Raw genomic sequence first — 24107 nt, forward strand, 5'->3', positions numbered from 1 at the left:
TACACTTGCAGAAGTTGTCTTAAAATTAAAGGCAAAATACATCCAAAAAAAGTTTTTTTTTAAAATATTTATTTACACATAGATAAAACACTACATATATGTTGCAAAGTACTCTGGGATACCTCACCATTTCATCCTAATTCACAGGCATTTCAGTTGTAACTGAACATTTCTACACTAATCCTTCAAAAATCAGTTAAAACTCCCATGATATACTCTTTTACATATGTTAATTATGAAAATGCCAAATGGTAATGATACTCTAAAATATTTACTTTCTTTATTAATACTTGCTGATTATGTCCACTATGTCTTGTAAAAAAAAGGGGAACAGCATAGAGCTGCTATTATAAGTTTATAATGCCTGTACTTTGCATTCAAACATCAGCATATAGTCTACACTAAAGCAAAAATCGTTAGAAAAAAGCATTGTGAAATGAATACTCTATCAAGCCCTGGCATCTTCATGTGCATTTTCTGATCAGCTTCTAATGCAAGTGCTTATTTGAAAACCCGTAACTGACTGTTTCAACTTTTGAAGAATTCGTTTTAACTTAATCTGATTTATGTAGTAAAACTGTAACGTGAAGGTACTATACACTGTTGAACTAGTCTTTCTGTTGTCAATAACAAAGTAATATTGATCCCACCTTGGCAGCGTTAATTAACCAAATAATGTTAAGATGGATAACCAGGAATCCCCTTTCAGTCTAATACAGGTATTATTCTCTTGAATGTTGTAGCAATTTAACCTTTGTGATTTCTTTGTTTTCTCTAGTATATAGTACTTTGCAGGTAATGCCTGAGGCAGGCCGTCTGCTAAAATTACACCAGGTGCCACTAACAACAAATAGCAGGGTCAGCTTTGGTGCTAGAAGACCAAAATGTTGTGGGTTCTATTCTCACTCCAGGTGATTGAATTTAATATTTAAATTGTTGACACTGCAGTACAGCATTGGTGGAGATGCTGTACAACTAAGTATTCTGTCCTTTGGATAAGATGTTAAACCAAGGTCCCATCTGCTTGAGTTGGTGGTAGCTCAGGTGGATGTAAACACCCCAATAGCACCTATTGAAAAGAGTACGGGAAGTTTTTTGACAGAAGTTCTTGGAGTAGTATAAATGCCACCTCAGGTCACCCCTTAAAATAGGGCACTAGGCTCGTGGCTCTAACCTGATCAAAAAAGGATGGCTAGATAGATAATGTGAAATGTAGTTTAAAATGAACACCTTTAAAAGAGAAAAACTGCTCACCCATGCAGTTGTGCATGGTTCTGAAAATGTGCTGTTTTGGGGTTTCAAGGTGAAAAGTATGATCAGCAAAGGGATTGCTTATTATCAAAACAGAAAACAAATTAAATAAAACATACAATGTGGTCATCCATTTCCTTGATTGAGGAAGATCAGAGATTTTTGTGGATTTCACAAAACAATCCTGATATTATAGCAGCTACCAAAACCTGGTTGAAATCGTATGTAAAAGACACCGAGATTCTCCCTACAGGCTACTCATGCCTGAGAGTCTATTGATCCCACAAGAGATGAGGAGGAGTAGCAATACTCTTCCCTAGAAAATATACATTCATTCACTACTCAAAACCAACACCCAGCTTCTCCCCAGCCAAAGTAGTAATGTCTATATTAAAACGTAACAACCATAAAAACGCTTGCATAATTGCTCTGTATATTCCTCCAGCAAACAACATACCAATATTAGAAAACATACTTGCTTGGACTTCCCAAAACATAGATAATGAAACCATCATCTTAGGTGATGTAAACATTGATTGGCTAGACATTGCCCACAACGACCCCTGAAAAAACATAAACCTTTACAACTTCTCCCAACTAATTGAAGACATCACCAGACCCCACAAAAATAACAATTGGGGCTCCAAAATAAACTGGATATTAGTGCCCTACCCTAACAATATCATCACTGCAGGCATACTACCTTATACCGTTAATGACCACCACCCAGCATATATCCTACACAAAACTACCCGAATCCCAGGCCAACACCAATACAAATCAACCACAAGTTTGACTAAGTTCCAACCATCCATATTTAATGAAACCTTAGCTAAAGTAAATTGGGACCCCCTCAAATCCCTACCACTTAATGATGCTGTTGAATTCTTTAACTCAACATTCCTAGACATCCACCCACCAAAAACGAATAAAACATAACCATGAAAGGTGACTCTCAAAATCCACTAAAGAAGTCATGCCCACAAGAGATAATATCTGGAAATAATGCCAGAAAAACAAAGACCCCTCAACTCTACTACAATACAAGCAACTCCATAACCAGACAAAACATCTAATAACCAGTGATAAAAAGCCCACTACCTTCACCTATAAAGCCAACATAGAAATAACCCCCAAAAATTCTGGTCCCCCATCAACCAACTATTACACCTAGGCTCACAAAGCAACCCATCCCCTGACCCACACAAAACCCCCACCGAACTTGCCACCCTTTTCAGTTCCTACTTCATTGACACCATAGCTAACCTAACCACCACCTTTCCTACAGTTAATACCACCACCACCAGGACAGCTGATGACCAAATCATCCCAGAAAACAATCCTACCCTCACCTCCAACCTAAAATTCTTCACATACCCACCACCACAATACAACAACTTTTACTTAAGCTAAAACCCTGTACACTAGCCCCTGATAACCTATCCCCAAACTTCCTGCAGCTAGCTGCAAATGCTATAGCTTATTCCATTAACATACTCATTAATAGATCGAATAAAGAATCCCTTGTCCCACACATCTGGAAGAAAAAAGCATTAATTTTCCCTTTTCACAAAGGTGGCACCAACACAGAAACCACAACTTTTGACCCATAGCAATAGTCTCATCCCTCTCTAAAATACTAGAAAAATGCATCCATGCCAAACTCCTCAACCACCTGCTTGAAAACCAAATTCTGTCACCCACTCAGAATGATTTCAGACCAGGACACAGCACCACTACCACCCTCCTCTCCTTCCATGAGACAGTTAACCGGGCACAGGATTCTGGTAAAATAAAAACTCTCCAAAGTTTCCGATACCATTTCCCACACTATTCTCCTTTCTAAACTATCCACCCTTTACATTTCCCCACCTACCCTACAATGGTTCAATAGCTATCTTTCCAATAGGTAGCAATCCACCAAATGGCAACAATCTTGCTCTTCCTTCCTCAGTACTTCCACAGGGGTACCCCAAGGCTCCATACTTGGTCCTCTCTTAGTTAGCATCTTTATTAACAACTTTCACTCCACTCTCCCACAATGCTCAGTAATCCAGTATGCTGATGACTCTACAATAATATGCACTGCAAATTCCAGCTCTGAACTCCAACAAATCACCCAGAATGTCTTTATCTCTACTGAAGCTTGGATGCTTAACAATAATCTTGCCCTAAATTCGAAAAAAAAAAAAAAGTAAATTTACCCCTAAGCAAACCACTCTAGTTAAAAAACTCTTCACTATACAAGCCCAAGACAATGCCACTATAGAAGTTGTCCCACTAAATTACTAGGCATTATTATAGACGAAAACCTTAACTTTGACCTAGACATAAACAATAACATCAAAAAAACACACCAGAAGCTCCGTATGCTCTACAGGCACCAACAGTTTCTTAGCCTCCCTACTAGACAAACCCTTACAACCACCTTTGTATTACCCTCTCTCCTTTATGGCACCCCTCTCCTCACTAATATCCAAAATTCTACAAAATCAAAACTTGACATGTGTTACAACAGAATAGCCAAAGTTATAACCAAGGCCAAATTCTCATCCCACCACTGTAACTCACTGAAACAATTAGGCTGGTTGGAACTCCCCCACCATCTCTCATTCTCACAACTAACTATAGCACACAAAATAATCTACAGACCCAGAGACTGTCCTGCTCTCTCAACTCTACTTGCTAAATACCAACCCAGCAGACAACTAAGATCTGAAAATCATCTACTTCTAAAAGTAGAAAAGTCTACTTTACCTGCTGGTCAACTCCTCTACTCCATCACCATTGGCAAACTATGGAACTCACTTCCACCTTCTAGAAGAAATACAGGCAGCACCACCACCTTCGAACAAATACTGAAAAATCATCTCAACTCTTCCTGGCTATGTACCTGCACCATGACCTAACCTCTTCCTTCTCCTTATATGAGAACTAAGCTCCTATGCTTTTTGCTACTAGTGACTGATGATACTTTTTCAGTAGTTATTATTATTTTTTTTCATCAGTTGTTAATACTGGTACAATAATGCTAATTAATATATCTCTGTTTATACCTGTCTGATTGAATTCTTCTGGCAACCAACTAAATTCCTGCTTTTATATATATATTCTGTATACATTGCTGTAATCAACTAGATTCCTGCTTTTATGTATATATTCTATATATATTACTGTAATTAAACCAACTAAATTCCTGCTTTTTGTATATATTCTGTATTTATATTACTGTAATCACTATGAGTAACACTATTTCTACTTCTCTACCAATTAATGTCAAATTTTTTCTGTATATATGTTCTTGTTGGAGTTTTTCTCCCCTGGCCTCCACTGAAAATTGTCCCTTTTAGGCCCATTGGGCTTTCCTGGGAAACAAATATAATAAATAAATAAATAAATAAACAAACAAACAAACATAAAAATGCTCTGCTGGTTGAGCATTCTTGAGAAATAATGGACCTTCCAGAGGCAGCAAGGTCATCTGCAACATCATTCTTCAAAATATTTATGGGCACTTGAATCTTTTCCAATGGTTCCCACTTTGTCAGTTGTTACTTGCATGTACTTATATTTAAAAGACTGGAGAACCAAAACCTCTCTGAAAGTTATCTAAGGTTAAGACCCCCTTTCCACTGGATTATTATTTTTAAATAGGATGCATAGATTCATCATCCATAGTTGCTTTAATGTGTAGACTAAATACAATAATGCTGTCCAGAGTCATACCTAGGGGATCCTGACGAACCCCTTTCCACTGGGTTATTATTAAATAGGATGCTTAGCTTCATCATCCACAGTTGCTTTAATGGACAGAATAAATACAATAATTCTGTCCAGAGTCATAGCTAGGGGATCCTGACGAACCCCTTTCCACTGGGTTATTATTATTATTAAATAGTATGCTTAGCTTTATCATCCACAGTTGCTATACAATAATTCTGTCCAGAGTCATAGCTAGGGGATCCTGACGAACCCCTTTCCACTGGGTTATTATTATAGGATGCTTAGCTTCATCATCCACAGTTGCTTTAATGGACAGAATAAATACAATAATTCTGTCCAGAGTCATAGCTAGGGGACCTTGACGAACCCCTTTCCACTGGGTTATTATTATTTTTAAATAGTATGCTTAGCTTCATCATCCACAGTTGCTTTAATGGACAGAATAAATACAATAATTCTGTCCAGAGTCATAGCTAGGGGATCCTGACGAACCCCTTTCCACTGGGTTATTATTATAGGATGCTTAGCTTTATCATCCACAGTTGCTTTAATGGACAGAATAAATACAATAATTCTGTCCAGAGTCATAGCTAGGGGATCCTGACGAACCCCTTTCCACTGGGTTATTATTATAGGATGCTTAGCTTTATCATCCACAGTTGCTTTAATGGACAGACTAAATACAATAATTCTGTCCAGAGTCGTAGCTCATCTAGCATGTGGTGCCCATTCCCAATGTAGCACCCGACCTCCTCAGCTTTTAAGTGAAAAGCAGAAAAAAAAGCACTTCAGCTTTCCGTAGCAGGCCGATAAGTAACAATCACCCTCTTACAGCATATACATACCTTCTCAGCCAGTGAAGAGCAAAAAAAAAAAAAAAAGGCTGTGATCTGGTGGCTGGCTGGAACTCCTAAAATGCTAACTATCCAAATCAGTCCCACTCCTATCCCCACCCCTCTGCTACCTAGTGTTCCTGAAATGCAGGAGCCAATAAGTTCTAATTTCTGTACCTCATCCCTGACCTTCCTTCTTCAACTAAATGGAAAAAGAAGCTCTTCTCTTTCCTTAAAATGTGGTAAACTGTTTGCAACATTATAACAAGCAGTTGCCACAGTTTAGACTGCGCTTGGAATGCTCCAGTTTTAACAGCAAATGCAATAATTGCATTTAAAAGCTGGTATGCATTATTACTAATGATCGCACCATCTAACACTTGATCCCAGGGCAGTTGCCTCCTTCACCCCACCCTAGCTATATCACTGATACTATCCATCCACCCTGACCTCTGCCAGTCTCTTCTTCCTGCCTTTGATCTTTCAGAGCTTCAAAGTCTTGTCTAGTAAATCCTGCCTTCACATTTTGTGACCAAACTATTTGAGTTTTACTTTAACTGGCAGGCCTAAAGGCGTTTGAGATTTTTTCCTTAAATGTTGACTGATTTAATTTTCTTGCAGTCCATGGAGTTCCCAAACACTTCAAAAGCAGTGATTGCCTGGCTCATTGCCTTATTTATAGTCCAATTCTCACAACCATCTCTTACTATTGGAAGAAACCCAGCATTAACTATATGAACTTTAACTGTTAATGTGATAGCTTTGATATGTTACCCAGATTTAAGTGTTTCTTCCAAAAACATATGTCTTTTAATTTCTTGGATGCAGTCATCATATGCAGAGATCTTTGGCCCCAGGAAAATAAAATCTGTCACAGCCTCCGTTTCTTTCTCATCTATTTGCAAAAAAAAATTGAAAACTCTCAACCCCATAGAGCAAGAAATCTGGACAAAGTCATAAATAATGGGGGGACAAAGGACTAAAAATAGTGACACTTTTCAAATATTGCTCTTACAAACTTGAAAGTTGACAGAATGACAGGTTTTGCATTGGCATGCATTTTCTGAAAGGTATGAAATCTGAAACTCAAATGTCTGTCATTATTTTCTGACTTCAACTCTCAATGATTTAGCAATGATATACCAGGAAACCACAATTTTATGAGAAACAGACCAAAATATGAGGCCAAAATCTGGGACATTCTGAGAAAATCTCTACAGTTGAGAGGTATGGATAGGAGACATCATTTTAGTTTTTTTTTTCCTTTTCTATGCTGACCAACAAGCCACCTTGTTCTGTGTAATGAAGGCACCAAAGCAAACATGGGGACCTTGAATTTTCTTCAACAATTTGCCACAGTTTATTGTCCACACAGTCTAAGGCTTAACAAACAGCCAATATAGCAGAAGTAAATTCTTCTGGAACTCCTTTGCTTTCTACACTATCCAGCAGCTTTTGGCAAATTGATCTGTAATGCCTCTGCCCCTTCCAAAATCTTCATGTACATCTAGCAGTTGCCAGTCCTTATATTGATGGAGCCTACCTTGCAGTATCTTGAACATTACCTTGCTAGTATATGAGATGACTACGATTGTTTGAAACTATCATGCACCCTACTTGTTTTTAGGGTTGCGTAATGACGATGCTGCCAGCCACTATATTAATAATTGGTGAGAACCTGAAGTATTAAACTAGTGAATCCAAAACCCTGTGGATATATATGGGTCAAAGCATACACCTGGAGTAAAAAGTGATTAATGCAGATGTTACTATACAGTGTAGACAGGCAAAGATGACGGATATCCATCTGGTATTGACTGAGCCATTGCCAACTTTGCTATTTATATTTATAATTACATACAATCAATCATGGCTTTAAACATGTCTCCTGTGTTAAATAAATCTGTTATTGAAAAGGGGCAACCTTTTACTCCTGTTCCCACCTCCAATCCCAAGCTATGACTGGTGAAAAATAAGAGTGTTGCAAGCCCCTCCCCCCATATACATTTACATTAATTGAGGTGAGGTTGAATTTGATTGGAAACCTGTCAAGGGCCAAGGTAATGGAGTTATTTAATGATTGTGATGTCCCTGTTTAAACAGACAGGACAGATGCAATGTGTATTTTGGTTACTTGCCATCATAATGTTTACCGTATTTTTCTCCCCCATTTTCTTTTTAAACTATGTATCATACCAAGCTGCTGCGGTGGTGCTGCTGCGGTAGCATTGTCACCTCACAGTAAGACGTCTTGTTCGATTCTCAGCTAGAGCGTCTTTTGTGTGGAGACATGTGTGAATGGGCGTACCTTCATTGAAGGTTGTGCGTCAGGGCTGGCGACTCGGCACGTAAAAATCTACTGCCAATCATTAGCAGACTGGAGTTCCGCTGTGGCAACCCCTAACCGGGAAAAGCTAAAAAGACACAACAACATCATACCAAGCTGCTTTATAATGAAATGTGACTGGACTACAAAAATCATTATAGGCAGCATTACTTATTAAACTCTGTTAAAGCATTATAATCTGTTTTCACTTTAGTAAACAACAAACTTTATACCATACCATCTTATTTTCAAGTTATGTCACCGATGCAGAAAACAATCACGTAAATGTGCGCTGTCTGCAAATTATTTTCCACTCTTTCAAGAGTAGTGTTGCAAAGGGTGTATAGGTGTCTCCTACAAAATGTATACCAATAGCTAATTAACCTTATGAATATCAGAAGTACACTGAAATCCTTTACAGCACAACTTGATGTTGTTCCTTGCACTCCATTGTCTCAAAGAACATTTTTGGCGGAGATAATGTACATTAAATATCTGACCATGTATTGATAGATGTTCCATTCAGTTAAGCATCCCTTTTCATCCAATGAAATCAGATTTTCTTTTTTATTACATTCATTAACTTTAACTCAAATTACTGGTGATATACTAAAAAAATATAAAATCAACTGCTCCAGACAGAAGCATTTTTTGCACCCCATAAATGTAATATGTGAAGAGTAAACTTGTAAGAAAGTGAGTTTTTTTTACTTTGCTTTAGCATTTACAGTATTTGAGTGATTTATTGTTTGTTTATCCATTACAGGTATTATATAAGCATATCTGTCCTTAAAGGGAATGTCTATTAAACATTGAACTGAAAAAGATTTCAAATGAGGTTTTTTTTTCCCATTTATTCTTCATGGTCATGGAATACTTACTGCAGTGCTGTAATCGCTACATTCAAGTTTCTGTTCTGGAAGAATATAATATTCATCTTCTATCATAAATGCATATGAACATGTGCATGAATATGCATATAATACAAGGGCTACTCCTATACCCAGAGACCAGTTTCATCAATTACCATAGGGTAAGCAGAAATATTCATTTGTAAGAGAATAAGTGGATAAGGATATTTCAGTTAGTGAAAAGATGATTTACATGGAACAACCTACACAATTATTTAATAATATCATAGATATAAAAAGATGAATTTTTATTTATACACATAAAGAAGTTTTCATTTTCAGTGCTAGAACATTTCTGGGGTCACCCCACCCCACCCCCATTCAAACCTGGCATGGTTGTATCGCTAGAAATGGCCTACTGCTGTACTCAACCACATTTCCCAGAATGACACTCCTGAGGGGTGATGACTTCACTTCAGGCATTTATGGGTTATCACTGTGAATATTGTGAATTACTTTTAAGGTCTACCCTATCTCCTTACACCAAGGATGCTGCGCTCAGCAACACAGATTAGGACAACCAGCATAGGCTTCACTGACTAGACTATGGCTGGGTTTCATTGTTGCCTTTATTAGAGAACTCTAGGCCTCAGAAGCTCAGTTACTGATTAACTCCCTCATCTGGCACCCACTACTATGAGCCATAGATTACTGGCACTGAACATGCGAACATCACCTTTTAAATACTAGAAATGCTATTAATGGAGGAAAGAAACACAGCATCTTTTAATTTATTTTCATTTAATGTAGTTTCAACTTTATCATCATAAACAGACTATATAAATGCTTATTTTGTTTCAACATATTGATGTTAAATTTGACAGTTAATTTTCACTTGCATATAGCCTTTCTTTTCTTACACACTGTTACATGAAAAAATGTTTTAGGGCACAGTTCACAAGACTGGAGCCTTTATGCCATCAAGTCTGCAGTGCCAGTGACCAGAGTGGGTATCCAGATTTGGGATTTGAAGTAGCCAGATAAGAAGAGGTCAGACTGAGCCATTGGTGCTTGTCGACCAGTAGAAGGAGGATGCATGCACATGCAGTAAATTGCTCCAGCTGCCAAGAACGATGTCCTGCTGAAGCATCTTCATGTGCACCCTGCCAGTCAGGTTGGTAAGGAGGGGGGTGTACCAGGTTACCTGGTCATGGATGGGGTTAGGCCATAAATCACCTTAAAAGGTACATTTCACACTTTTGTGCTACCCAGCTCAACGTCCATTCCTGTAACACACACAATTGAGAAAAAACACTTTAAAGTACATATCTAGATACCAAGCTTCATGACAGCAGGTGCCAGGAACAAATCTCAAGCTAAAAACAGTATGCATCTAACCTGAAGAAAATTCTCAGATCACAATTCTCATATCGTATCTCTATACATTTTAGTAGACAGCTGCTCTATACACAAAGCACATAAGGATAGCATGGTACAGTGAAAGCCTTCCTAACCCAATTGGTTGTTGCAAAATTTTGCTGTGATATCCACTTAATCTTGTGTAGACTATTCACCCCACATTTTGCTATGGTGATCAGGTGGAATGTTTTCAATGATGAGATACAGAACATTCAGGTCAGCCCCCATCTCCATCACCAAAATATGGAACAGTGCTACTCACAGAATGTTTTCAAGCGATTTTGGTCTTATAAAGATGGCGATAGGGTGAAGGTGAGCTGCTTGTAACCTCCTCACTGCATTTGCGGACACGTCCAAAATACAGTGCTTTCCCTGAGGGAGACAAAAAAAGGGAAAAAAAAACAAGGAAACAAGTGAGAGGGAGATGGATATACAAAGCATGGACTGGCAATCATGCACAATGCTAGGGAGTGTAAAAGGAAAAAGCAAAGCTCTTCAATTTCACTAAAGAGTCTCTGTTATACATAGAATTCATCAATGGACAAGAAATATTTTTACAGTGAATATCAAAATTAATAACAGCTCAAATGTATGCATGTTTAGGCTTTGTGATTGTGATTCATTTTAAAATAGAGTTGTTAAACCTAACAATGTCTCTCAAGGCAAATCTGAGATTTGTGTGTGTGTTGGCTAGAACTAGAAAAACGTTTTAAAAAATTAACAAAAAAAGAAAAAGAAAAAAAATTTTTTTAAAAGCATCTGAAGGAAAACAACAGATGTTCAACATTGTATAGAAAAAATGCAGACTGCCTCTGATTTTGAATGAATTTTTTTTGGAAGGCCCATCTCATTTCTTTCCAGCTTATGCACTCCTTTTCCCATCTGCACCTCTTTCACCTTTTTTTTGGATGTGCTAGAACACCCACTTCACAAGCAAGACCACCAGTTGGCTCCTTCTCTATACATTTTCAACATACCACATAAGTTAGAATGCTGAAGTTTTGGTTGTACTATGCTTGGGGGGGTTGCTAGTTTTTCAACTGCTGTTGTAAGACAGGAATACAACATGATACAGCTGTCCTATTTTAAAGACCTAGTACATTTGTGTTGGCATATGCATGGTGCTAGTACAGGTACCCCCTTCAACACAGAGAATAGCTTTTTATGGGGATTTTTATCAATTTCTAGCTCACAGATTGATATGTTAATCTCAACCCCAAATGTGTGACTAAACCCAGAACACCAACCCTTCTGACAAACAACTTGGCCTTACAAAATATGCGTACTGAAAAGGGAAAAATATTTATACTTCCAATTCAAACATGCTCTGTATACTTTATTATCTGCAATAATCAGGCTTCTCTTTATTGTCTTATGTGAGATCTCTGGCAACAGCCTTTGGTCTAGGTGGGATCTTGGGGAACAGCCTTTGACCTAGGTGAGATCTCCTCATGTAAATGATTCAACCCACCGTGTGCACATTACAATAAGCAGTATGCCTCTTCATGACTTATGGTATTCACTAGCTATGATAGTATGGTATTTGTAGAGGCTTTAATTTAGATGATGACAGATCATGGTTTCTATCTCCTTCCAATAACATATTAACAAAATAATCCACAGTTTATCAGATTCTGCATTACTACACTCCCTTCTGGTGGTCTTATTTGGTTAAAAACATTATGCTAGGACATCTACACTGTAAATGATGCTGCTAAACCTTGTTGGGTTGTCATACTATAAACAATGCGCCTTTTTCTGAAGGTATTAACATACGTTGTACAGTTATCTATACAGGCAGCATTTCTGTCAGGACTGCTATGCAGGAAGATAAGTGTGAGGAAACAGAAGAAAATCAATATACCACTGACTGCAATCCTTTGCTAATGTAGGTACAATGCCTTTGACACTATAGCTGAGTTCATATTCACTTTGTGGCTGTCATAACTTAGGTAACAATCTGTCATGCTTTTGAATCCAGCCTTCTGACAATAACAAACAGCTGTGTGCATACATTAACATAACTAAATCAAATCCTGAAGTGTATTCTGTGTTTAACAGCTGTAACACTCTCACCAGTCAAGTGAAAACACATTCTGAGACAGAGAACAACTAAAAAGCATTTTAAGTGAAAAGGTATGAAAGTGTCATAGAATTTACATTAAACAGTAATCAGTAATGGAGAATAAAATTACTGAATCCAGTAGAAAAAATGAAACAGAAGAATGAAGTGGGGAAAAAAAAAGAATATTGCCTGGAAAGGCAACTATGTCATTTGGCAATTCAACTTATTCTTTTCTCTTTTCTGACCACAATTGCCCTAGCTTTGTAGTGATAAAGTATAGCATAATGGAGGCTTCTATGGCAGAAAATGTCTGGCATGCTTCGATATGTAGCTTAGGTTGAGCATGCAAAATGTGCATAACTAGGGGTAAAAGTGCTTGCATTGTCAGCATTCTCTCAACTGTGACTACCAGAATATACTGTTAATTGATATAAAGAAATAAAAGTGTTCTGCTGGGTTTGATCCTTTGAGGCTTGACATAAATGACCTTTGTCTGTTCTTGGCTAGTTCTCAAAGTGGTATTATAAACCTCATGGCAGTTACCACTGAACCGTAATAGGATAATGTCCTTGTATATACTCTCTTTCTCAAAAAACTGGTACAAGTGGCCCACGTAATACCATTCCACAAATGAGCTATACAGTGAAGTTCCTGCGTCATGGTCTGACAAATGCAGAAATTGCTTATTAAGAATTCATGTACTTGGATCACTAAAATGGGAGAAATGTGAATATTTTACTGCTTATTAAAATGCTTGTGCACCATAGTGGAAACTTCTTGTACTCAATGCACTTGGTTAATCTTTATACACCCTTTTTTCTTAGGAAATGCACAGTTTATACCATTAATATGTGTGCATGCATTACTGAAGTGCTCCTCTAAAAGTATCCACTGTGAAAATGCCCGGTACCCAGTCATACACATTCTCTATTCTGATTCATTCATTCACTTATTCATTCATGCATTCCTTCCTTCCTTTCCTTTTCAGGGTTGTAGGGGGATCCAGACCATTGAAGAACTCACTGGGCATAAGACAGAGGGACTGGTCATGAAAGGGGCACCAAACCATCGTAAGACTTTATGCATGCACATTAGCACATACCTGTATGTGTTTGAAGGAACACCAAACACATACAACATATCTGACAAAACCCACATGTGGACACATAGACTGTGTGCAGAAGGTACCATAGCCAAGAAGTAAACTGGAGAATCAAACACTGCAAAGCAGTAATGATAACTACTATGTCATTAATGCCTCTATAACCAATTAACAAATGCAACTAAATATGCACATAATCTGTACTTGTTGCTTCTCCAGCAAGTTTTGTTTTGTTCCTCTCAGTCCCAGACAAGCACAGCAGACTCCTGTCCTTGATATGTTTTTCTCTCTTTCTTTTTCTCTGAGGATTCCCTTCTTGTAAGAACATATGCTACCTCAACAAACCACAGAGACATCTCATTAGAATTAATTCCATGTTGCCCAATGACGAGCCTGATCTGCAAGGCCATGGAATGTATTATCATGGAACTTATAAACAAAGACACTGGACCCCACCAAGTTTGGGTTCGTGAAGGGCCGATCTTGTTTCCTGAACATGACTGACTTTGTCAAATCAGTCTCCAGAGCTGTGGACGAGGGTAAGGTTGTCCACACAGCCTATCTGGCCCTCACCAAGGCCTTCGACACCATCCCCCACTCTGGAATCATAGATAAACTTACTAAGCTGGGCATTAATCCCTACATCACTCCATGGGTTGCCAACTGGCTTACTGACAGAATCCACACTGTAAAAGTAGCCGACTCCAAATCCAGCCACAGACAAGTGACAAGTGGAGTACCTCAGGGTTCAGTCTTGGGGCCGCTCTTGTTTGGCATCTACTTCTCTGAAGTACAGGCCAACACTAAGAGACTCTGGCTAACAAAGTTTGCAGATGACTGCAAACTGGGAGCCATTATTGAATCCCCAAATATATGTGGATATTCTACAAAAGGACCTTACAGAAACAGATGCTTGGTGCCAGAGCCATGGGCTCAAGCTCAATGCCAAGAACTGTATAGTTATCCCCTTTGGGAAAAAACATGTACCCATGAATTACCACATAGGTGGCAGTGCACTAAACACTGAAAGTGTGATAAGAGACTTAGGGACACAGGTGGACAGTGGTCTCACCTTCGATAACCTCATAACCACAACAATCAGTAAATCCTTCTATGTGGCACACCTCATCACTAAGGGCTTTTCATATAGAAAAAAATAGGTCATTGTCCCACTGTACTCATCCCTCATTAGACCCATTATAGAATACAATGGCCCATTCGGTATGTGCCTCTCAAGACATCTGCAACGACTGGAAAGGCCACAGAAATACCTCACTAAAAGAATCACAGGCCTAAAGCAGATGCCTTATGCTGACCATCTAAAACAAATCCAGCTATACTCTGTCACATATCGTCTACTCAGAGATGATCTCTGGTTAACATACAAGGCCATGTCAAACCCAGAGCTGTTGGACATGCTACACTTAAAGAAATCCCAATTCCTCAGAGCCACACACTCCAGGGATCTAAACTTTGTCATCACAATGAACAAAACATGCTGGAGGGATAGGTTCGTGACCTAGAGACTCCCCAGACTCTGGAGTAGACTGCCCATACATGTCAAGCAGAGTGCCTCTTTGGCCCTCTTCAAAAGGAACCTTGACGATTGTATAGGAGATAAGAAATTCACCCCGGGGATCATGTCAGTCACCCTGCTAGACAGGGGTCCAGGGAAGTAAATATTGTGGGAAGAAATAGCCAGGGAATTGTTACAGGCCCTAGGGCCGATAGCCTAGTACCAACCTATGAACATATGAACCCTACTGTTTTAAGTTGAGGTGTGAGACTGTAGAGCTGCCAGGGTACAATATGCACACTTTTGCATATGATCAAACAGTTTTCCTATATACCCACTACTGCTTATAGGAAACAGCAATGTATTAAATGTCTGCTTTACACCAGAGAACATCTACACAACAAACTCATTATTTTGTGATGTGTAAGGGCAAAGGAACAAAGTCTGGCCAATATATGCACGAAGACTTGTAGTATAATGGGAAGTAGTAATACACACGTGCTCAGTCATGTTATGCACGAACGCTTTAGTATAATGGGAAGTAATAATACACACATGCTCAGTCATATTATTTATGAATGCTTGTACTATAATGGAAGGTAGTAATACATATGTGCTCAGTCATGTTATGCACGAATGCTTGTAGTATAACTGGAAGTAGTAATACACATGTGCTCAGTCATGTTATGCACGAATGCTTGTAGTATAATGGGAAGTAGTAATACACACATGCTCAGCCCTGTTATGCAAGAATACTTGTAGTATAATGGGATGTAGTAATACACATGTGCTCAGTCATGTTATGCAGGAATGCTTGTAGTATAATGGGAAGCAGTAATACACGTGCTCAGTCATGTTATGCAGGAATGCTTGTAGTATAATGGGAGGTAGTAATGCACACACATGCTCAGTCATGTTATGCATGAACACGTAGTATAATGTGAAATGGTAATACAAACATGCTCAGTCATGTTATGCATGACCTCTACCAACTACATTTCACACATGCAGGTCTTTGACATCTGTGCTACTGGTTTGATAGAATGAACCCAAAGTTGCAGAGTATGCAGCCAGGATTTATAGGCCTCAAACATATGGTGTCGAGATGTACCTAATTTGCATATATCATTTTTTTAATCCATTTAGCTGCAAATATTTCAAGTTTAAACAACTTTCAGCTACAAAAAAATAGAAAAGGAATTGGGTAGCATTTTTTCCTGTGGGCTGTTTTACCAAAACTCGTGTTGCTCGATGCTTGCAAGTTAATAAAATAAAATCTGTCTATCTCTGTTAGAGTGTTTTCTCTGGAGGTTGTTATAGTCGACAATGTCATCTTTACTGACAAACCATAACTTTTGGGAGCTACATGAATTATGCATGTGGTAGGCATGGCATAGCCTCTTGCATGAGAAGGCCTGGGGATCTTCAATGATCAGACAACGTGTGTCAATGATTCTGCTTAGTCTGTAAAAGAAAGTGTCAATCTGTCTCTCATGAACGAGTCTTGATGGACACTTGAGCTCAGCTATTTATAATGTTTGATAAATGTTATGTGCAGTATAGAATAGCAAACTAAATGCTGCAATGTACAGCTACAGCAATAACTGACATATTATAATTGTTTTAGTTCTTTAGTACTCCATTTACATCATAGAACTCAATGGTATCTTAACACAGGTCAGGACATAATTTGTATTTAACCCAAGTACTCTGCATTATCGAAGATGGGCACCTTTATCTATGTATCCATCTATCTACATTTTAAACCACATATTCTGGTGAGAAGCCCAGTGAAAGAGAGCTGAGTTGAAAAGACAAGACCTCTTTATCTCCATCTGCATTTTCTAGCTCCTTCTAGTTATACTAAGGTTTTCCCAGATTAGCTAACCTATACAGTTTCTCCAGCATATGTTGGGGATTTCCCAGTCTCTTCTCCCACTGCATCATGCTTGGTACACCTCCCAAATGAGCCACCCAGAAGACATCATCATCACCACTAGGTTACCAAACCACTTGATCTGTGTCCTTTAAGTGCTGAGGAGCAGTGAATCCTTTCCAAGATCATCCTGGAGTGCTAAACTCCACAGTAGGCCCAAGAACCCTACAAAGGCACCTTGTTACTTGTACATGCTATCATTCTTTGAGTTAATAATCAAAGTTGATAACTATAGATGGGTGAGGATGTAGACATTGACTGGTAAATTGAGTGCTTCATCCTAAGGCTTAGATCCCACTTCACCAACACAGTCTGGTACAATGTATACAGTGCATGGCTATAGTAACTTTCTGCTGGACAACATCCCAGTCCCTTCTGCCCTTGTAAGCCCTTCTACCTCCATTTGAGGTTGATGCTATCCCCACACCTGCTGGGAGTAATCATCTCTGTTCTAGATGACACCATGATCAAAAACAGATAAATGTGGATTTTCATCCTAGCCACTTTTCACTATTTAGCAGACGGCATTGGTGCACACTTGAGATCACTACCATTAGAGACCCAGAGGAAAATATCACCTGCCAACATTAGAGATGCTGACTGGATACTCTGCAGATTTTGGTTGCATCTCGATATCAGGTCTTTGAAAACTGCCAACATGAGATATGTAGTCTGACATTATTCAAAGGATTAAGGGTGTGGGCTGCTAATGAGCTGTCTCTGTTGTCAAGGACACAGAGTTTGAATATTTCCACATCAGTATGCCCACTGTGTGACTCTGAGAAAGTCATGTAATCAGACAGTGCTCCCAGGTCATCCCTGAAGGAGGGACACATTTGTCAAGTGGTCTTACCCAGTTAACAAATGAACAAAATAAACAATCACCTTTAGCAGAGTCTTGCATCCACCTTGAATGTATCCAGTTTACATCAAAGATGTAGATAATTGTTTCTTTGTAAACAGATGGACCAAATGCTCCTTCAGCCACACTCAATCCATCAAGTTAAAGAAAGAAGCCTCTATGCTAGCAGTGAGTTCTCTAGATTTGACCAATAGGGACTAACTGGTCAGAAAAGCAGCTCCTAAGGCCATCAAATTGAAGGCATAGGTATTACAGGATTTTGATGAGGCAATGCAGAGTGATGTCTGGACACCCTCAGGTTGTGGCATACCACATGGTGTCTCAGACTGTTCTCAGCAAAGATAAGAGAAACATTGACCTTGACTTGTGACATTGTCAGGAGGTGGAATAACACTGTGGCACTATTGAATCACATTGACATGCTTTTTTTTTGAGGGTACAGTGCCAGAAGCAACTAGTGAGATTGGATCCATTTTCCTAGGTGAGGTTATTAAAGTCATTACAAAATACCATAGTGACTACACTAAGGAGTGGAAGAGAGCTGGCTGGAAATGCTGAAGGCACTGGATGATGTTGGGGCATTTTCATTAACAAATCTTTTCAGTATTGAGAAGAAGGCAAGGGAAGTAACACTGGATTGGCAAACATGAGTGGTGGTCCTTATTTCCACATAGAGTGAAAGGATGATGTGATACAGTTAAAGAAGGACTGCAATCATCTGTCTCCATATGCAAGCCTACATTAGAGAGCTAAATAGGTGACTCCTGTCCAGTAGTTGAGCTTCAGTCTTAGCAATTGCAATACAGATTCTGCCTTTACTGTGTATCTAAGCAATTTTATTTACTATTAAATCTTGTAATGTGAGGGATAACATTCAGACATTTGTCAGCTCACAGAGGGACACATCCTTGGCTATGATATAGCAGCCCCAGGTTTGATTAGTGGCACAGGTGTCACGTCAGTAGTAAATGGTATGGGGTAAGGATGAACAATTATGTCCTGGGAGGGGTGGGTTCACAGTAGTTTCACCTAATTAGACTGAATGACTTTTCATTTCTAGTTGGTAATTTTGCCTTCCAGAATTGGCATGCATTGGTACATTAATTCTCATGCACTATATTTAAGCACTTATGGATGACACTACAAGGATGGTGAAGAGAGACAGATGTGCCCACACAACTGCAGACCACTCTGCTCCATGATCCCCAACTCTCACCTGCAAGAGTTTCCACTTATTAGGCTTTTTTCTCACACATAATGAATGGGACACAGTGTGCTCATCTTTTTCTGGAAATTTAGTGGACGTTTCTTTCTCTGATTGAAGGAAGGCAAAATGGAATAATTTCAGGATGGTAAAGTACTCACTGGACAGAGCACAGTTGGCAAGGAGGAAAGAAAGAAAAACAAAACAAATAGAGACAAACATATGTATAACATAGGAAAACAGAAATGAAAGCATGGGGTGCTCTTGTGTTACAATAACTATTTATTCTAACCTGTTAGAGATGGGAAAATAGAAAGAACATGGTAAGCTATGAGCGATCTTGATTGCTTTCACTGAGCACTTTTCAGTGAATCAAAATCTGATAAAGCCCATTCAATTAAACCGAATCAAAGTCTTCTCAAGGTTTTGTGACCTGTTAAGTTATATTAATTAAGGGGATAGATGGATCTTTCTGTCTCACAGAAGACAGAAAAGGCTCAGTGATGCATCAAGTTTAAAGTGACACTGGCATACAGTTTAAGAGAGTGATATAATGCTCAAAGTTGGAAAAAGTAGCTGGCTCAAGTGTCTGATGGGCAGTACTTTGCACTGACGTGCCTAGTAGAACTTGACTGAGTGACCACATGAGTTGTGTAGTCTGGCAGTTAATTCAAAGGATTAAGGATGCGCCCACACAGAGTTTGACTCCTGCAACTGCAAGCAGTATCCCTTATGGATATTGTTATGGAAATGGAGACCTGTACAAATAGGGGAAGCAAAAGTTTCTCTTGCTGTGAAAAAAGACTGTAAAATGTGCTTTTCCAAAATGAAAAAAAAAATGTCCTAACAGCTAGGAATGTCCACTGCATGTGATACTATGGTAGGAATAAAAATGAGGTTATATGTGATACTAGGCTTATTCCTGTATTTTTTTTTTTATCTGTAGTACATTTGGGGTCAAGAAGAGTTATTTATTAAGACCTTCATGGCCCTGGACCCCAATGATATCTCTAGAAACATAAGCTAAGAGCAAATTCAATGTTTCAAGTTTGGCTGTAGAATAAGATGTAAAGGGGGAAATGTGTCAGTGTCTGTTTAAGGCCAGTAATCCTCTTAGTGAGGTATTTCTGTGGCCTTTCTAGTTGTTGTAGATGTCTTGCAAGGTAAATGCCAAATTGGGCGTTGTACTCTATAATGGGTCTGATGAGGGATGAGTAGAGAGGAACAATGACCTGTTTTTTTCTGGAAGTGAACCCCTTTGTAATGAGGTGTGCCACGTAGAAGGATTTTCTGGCTATTGTGGCAATGTGATTATCAAAGGAGAGACTACTGTCCACCTGTGTCCCAAGGTCTTTTATCACAATTTCAATGTTTAGTAGGCTACCGCCTATGTGGTAGTTCATGGGTAGAGTGTTTTTCCCAAAGAGGATGACAATGCATTTCTTGGCATTGACCTTGAGGCCATGACTTTGACACCAAGCATCTGTCTCAGTGAGGCCCCTTTGTAGAATGTCCACATCATTAGGTGATTCTATTATGGCACCTAGTTTGCAGTCATCAGCAAACTTCATTAGCCAAAGACCTGCTGTATTAGCCTGGACTTCTGAGAAGTAGATGCCAAACAGGAGAGGACCAAGGACTGAGCCCTGTGGTACTCCACTTGTCACTGGTCTGGAGTTGGATTTGGAATCGGCTACTTTCACTGTGTGGGTTCTGTCAGTGAGCCAGATGGCCACCCATCATGTGACATAGGGATTTATGCCCAGTCTAGTGAGTTTATCTATAATGCCAGAGTGAGGGATGGTGTAGAAAGCCTTGGCGAGGTCAAGATAGGCTGTGTGCATTACCTTACCCTTGACCACAGCTCTGGTGACTGCTTCAGAGAAGTCAATCAGGTTTAGTAGACATGGCCTACCTTTTACAAACCCAAACTGAGTGGGGCCCCGAGTTTGGAGGTTACCTATGTCCTTGTTTATAAGCTCCAAGATGATATGTTCCATGGCCTTGCAGACCAGGCTTGTCAGGCTAATGGGGTGGTGGATCCCGGGATCCGTGGTGGTCCACCCTTTGTGGAGTGGGATAACCATCACTGTGTGCCATTCAGTAGGCACAAAGCCTGAAGTGAGGCTATGACTGAACATGGTATTTAGGTGGCGTGCAGCCTGGGATGTTGTCAGGTCCCATGGAAGCTGTGGATTTGGCTTTGGAGAGTGCGGTCTTTACTTGTGCAGCCGTGATTGCAGGGACTTTGCATTCTTCTGATATAGTGATAGGCCCTTTGGTGGGTGAGGGGGGGGGTGAAGTTTTCACTGAACCTATCTGCCAGGATGTTGGCAATATCAGTTGGCTCTGTATATCTAGTGCCATTGTGCGGTAACTCAGAGCAGATCTGAGTGTCACCTCTGAGATTCTTGACATAGCTGTAGAATGCTTTGTGGTTGTCTTTAGAATCAGTGGCAATTCTAAAGCCTGACAGTATGACAAAGAAAAAGGGTAAATAACATAGGGATAAAGGTTTGTGGCAGTGATAGGGAGGTGGAGTACGGGGAGGAGTGACAAGCTGGTGCAGCTGGGCTGTGATGATGGCATGGGGAGGGGGTGAATAGGTGGTTATATGTGGTACTGATGAAAAGGGGTAAGATGGAGGTAATGAAGATAATGTAGGGTAGGGATGAAAAGGGAGTATGGCAGGGACATTGAAGATGTGGGGCATGGATGATGACATTTAGATTCCTAAAGCAGTATTACAGCAAACTTATTGCATAAAGAAAAAAAATGATTTGAGGATTCAAGTATACATAGAAAAGTTTAAGAAAAAAAAAAGCTTTGAAATAAAGAGAAAAGGTGGGTACAGGAGGTAGAGACTGGACGTAAAAATATCACTGGAAGTATCGCCTATAGGAAAGAACCATTTCTGCAGAGGTAATATGGTTACATTCTAAAGCAATAAAGAACACAAACCAACATCATGGAAACCTTATATAGTCTCTTGATTCAGACTAGAAAATAACTGACTTGCATGCATAGAAGTTTCCATTATTCTGTTCAGCACATGCAGGGACAAAGGCTGTAAACCTGGTTGATAAATTGGTGGACATTCCATGCGTACCTGTTCAGCAACCTCTCTTACTGATTGTACACTGGTTCCATAAAGGTGACTGTTGTACTGCCCAGCCTCAATGAACTTATGACTCTGAATATCCTTTTCCATTTGTTCTCGGGATGATACAAAATGGTAATCCCGTCCATCTACCTCATAGTCTCTCTTCGGCCTTGTCGTGTCTTAAAAGAAACAAACACAATACATATTAACTAGTTTAGCTTTTCTATGACATTAGTTTTCCAAACTGCAGAAAATACATCTGTCTACTTTTTACTTTACAGGTTGACACTCAATGTGTGCCAGAGTAGCTTGACTTAAGAGTGCATAAAACAGTATTTAAATCCCATACCTAATAATGTTAGTTGAAAAGTAAACTGAACCCATGTTAAATTCTTAGATATATATACACAGTACTATGTCCTTCATGGGTATATAGACAGGCAGAGTGACTTACACTATCGGTGTGCTATGACATACTATTTATGGATACTTACCTACAGATAAGTGTGTGTATGTATGTATATACATGTGCATTACATGTCTTATAGGAGACAGTACACTTTGTCTTTTAAGAAAAATTGTAAACGGATTAAGTAATGTACAGGATGAATGAAATTATACTGTTTAATGTAAATAATATGAATGTTTGGCATTGATTTCTGATACAGTTTGTTATAACTTATTATGTAGCATTTGGGGGTGTTGAGCTAGTTGTGTATTTAAGTCTACATGTCAGTATATGCATATACTTTTGTGTATGTATCTGTGTGTGTGTGTGTGTGTGTGTGTGTGTGTGTGTGTGTGTGTGTGTGTGTGTGTGTGTGTGTCTGTCTGTGTGTGTCTGCGTGTGTGTTTGTGTACACATATATCTATATATATATATATATGTAGATAGTTCTATCTCTTTCTGTGTGTGTGTGTGTGTGTGTGTGTGTGTGTGTGTGTGTGTGTGTGTGTGTGTGTGTGTGTGTATATATATATATATATATATATATATATATAAATATGTACGTATAAAGGGCTTAAGCAGGACTCAAAAAGCATATTAGAAGCCTTTAGGTAATTCTGTCAAACTCTTTCATATTCTGTGTTAGATGCACGCATACTGACACAAGTTATTATAGAGTAACATATTTAGTGCAAAGTCCAATAATAAAACAGTGACTATGCCTGACCAGTTCCAAGACCCAGATCATTGTGGATAATCTGTTTAACTGCATTGAATGATTATAGCTTTATGAACAACATAATTATCTTATAGTTGTATTAATTTTAATAATGCAGTAGTGTAATTTTGCAAGCACACAAATTAATCAAAAAGGACTGTAATTTATCTTCAGCAAAATAAATGAATTTGTGTGACTGTTTGAGAGTTATCACTTCTTGGTCAGGTGTTCTTAGCTGTAGACTGACAGTTTCACTGTTACCAAAATGTTTTCCCATATAATCAAATGTTAGGAGAGCCTTTACTAGCTCTGTATCCCTCACATTTATAATTAGTGAATGCAGCTCATATGACATTATCAACAGACTCATTGTTTAATTAACTGCAGATAGTCATAGATTTCATTATTAATTAACTGCAGATAGTCATACCCCCAGATTTACAAAGCCCTTTATAGCATGCAGGATTAGTTTAAGAGCTATTTTCGGCAATATGGCCAGTGTGCGATCCAGGAATGAGCTCCCGGGAAGTGCACGTGAGCTCTTAGGCTAATCCTGCACGGACCTAGCTCCTGTATGCAAATTACCCTCATTTGCAGGTGAAAACCATGCAAATGAGGGTAATATGTGATCCAGAAAGCTGGCAGCCATCCGTGCAGGACGAGTGCAGTGTGCAGAAATGTACTCGGTTAGTAGCCGAGTACAGTTTAGCAATCTACAAAATGGAGCCATGATAGCTCCAAATAAAGGCT

At 39.0% G+C, this 24107-nt stretch overlaps 1 protein-coding gene across 5 annotated transcripts in view; it reads right to left on the reverse strand.

Annotated features, from left to right (window-relative positions):
* Positions 1–24107, reverse strand: part of DLG4 (discs large MAGUK scaffold protein 4) — a 2742131-nt gene that overhangs the window by 75420 nt on the left and 2642604 nt on the right. For all 5 annotated transcript variants that reach the window (XM_044076698.1, XM_044076697.1, XM_044076699.1 and 2 more), the window contains 2 exons: positions 22198–22370; positions 10666–10775 (listed from right to left, as the gene is read on the reverse strand). In XM_044076698.1, coding sequence (XP_043932633.1) covers positions 10666–10775; positions 22198–22370 — 283 coding nt within the window. The remainder of the gene's footprint in view (positions 1–10665; positions 10776–22197; positions 22371–24107) is intronic.

This window comes from Protopterus annectens, chromosome 7.part0 (assembly GCF_019279795.1).
Source record: "Protopterus annectens isolate FY-2018-M chromosome 7.part0, PAN1.0, whole genome shotgun sequence".
In the NCBI taxonomy this organism is placed as follows: domain Eukaryota; kingdom Metazoa; phylum Chordata; order Ceratodontiformes; family Protopteridae; genus Protopterus; species Protopterus annectens.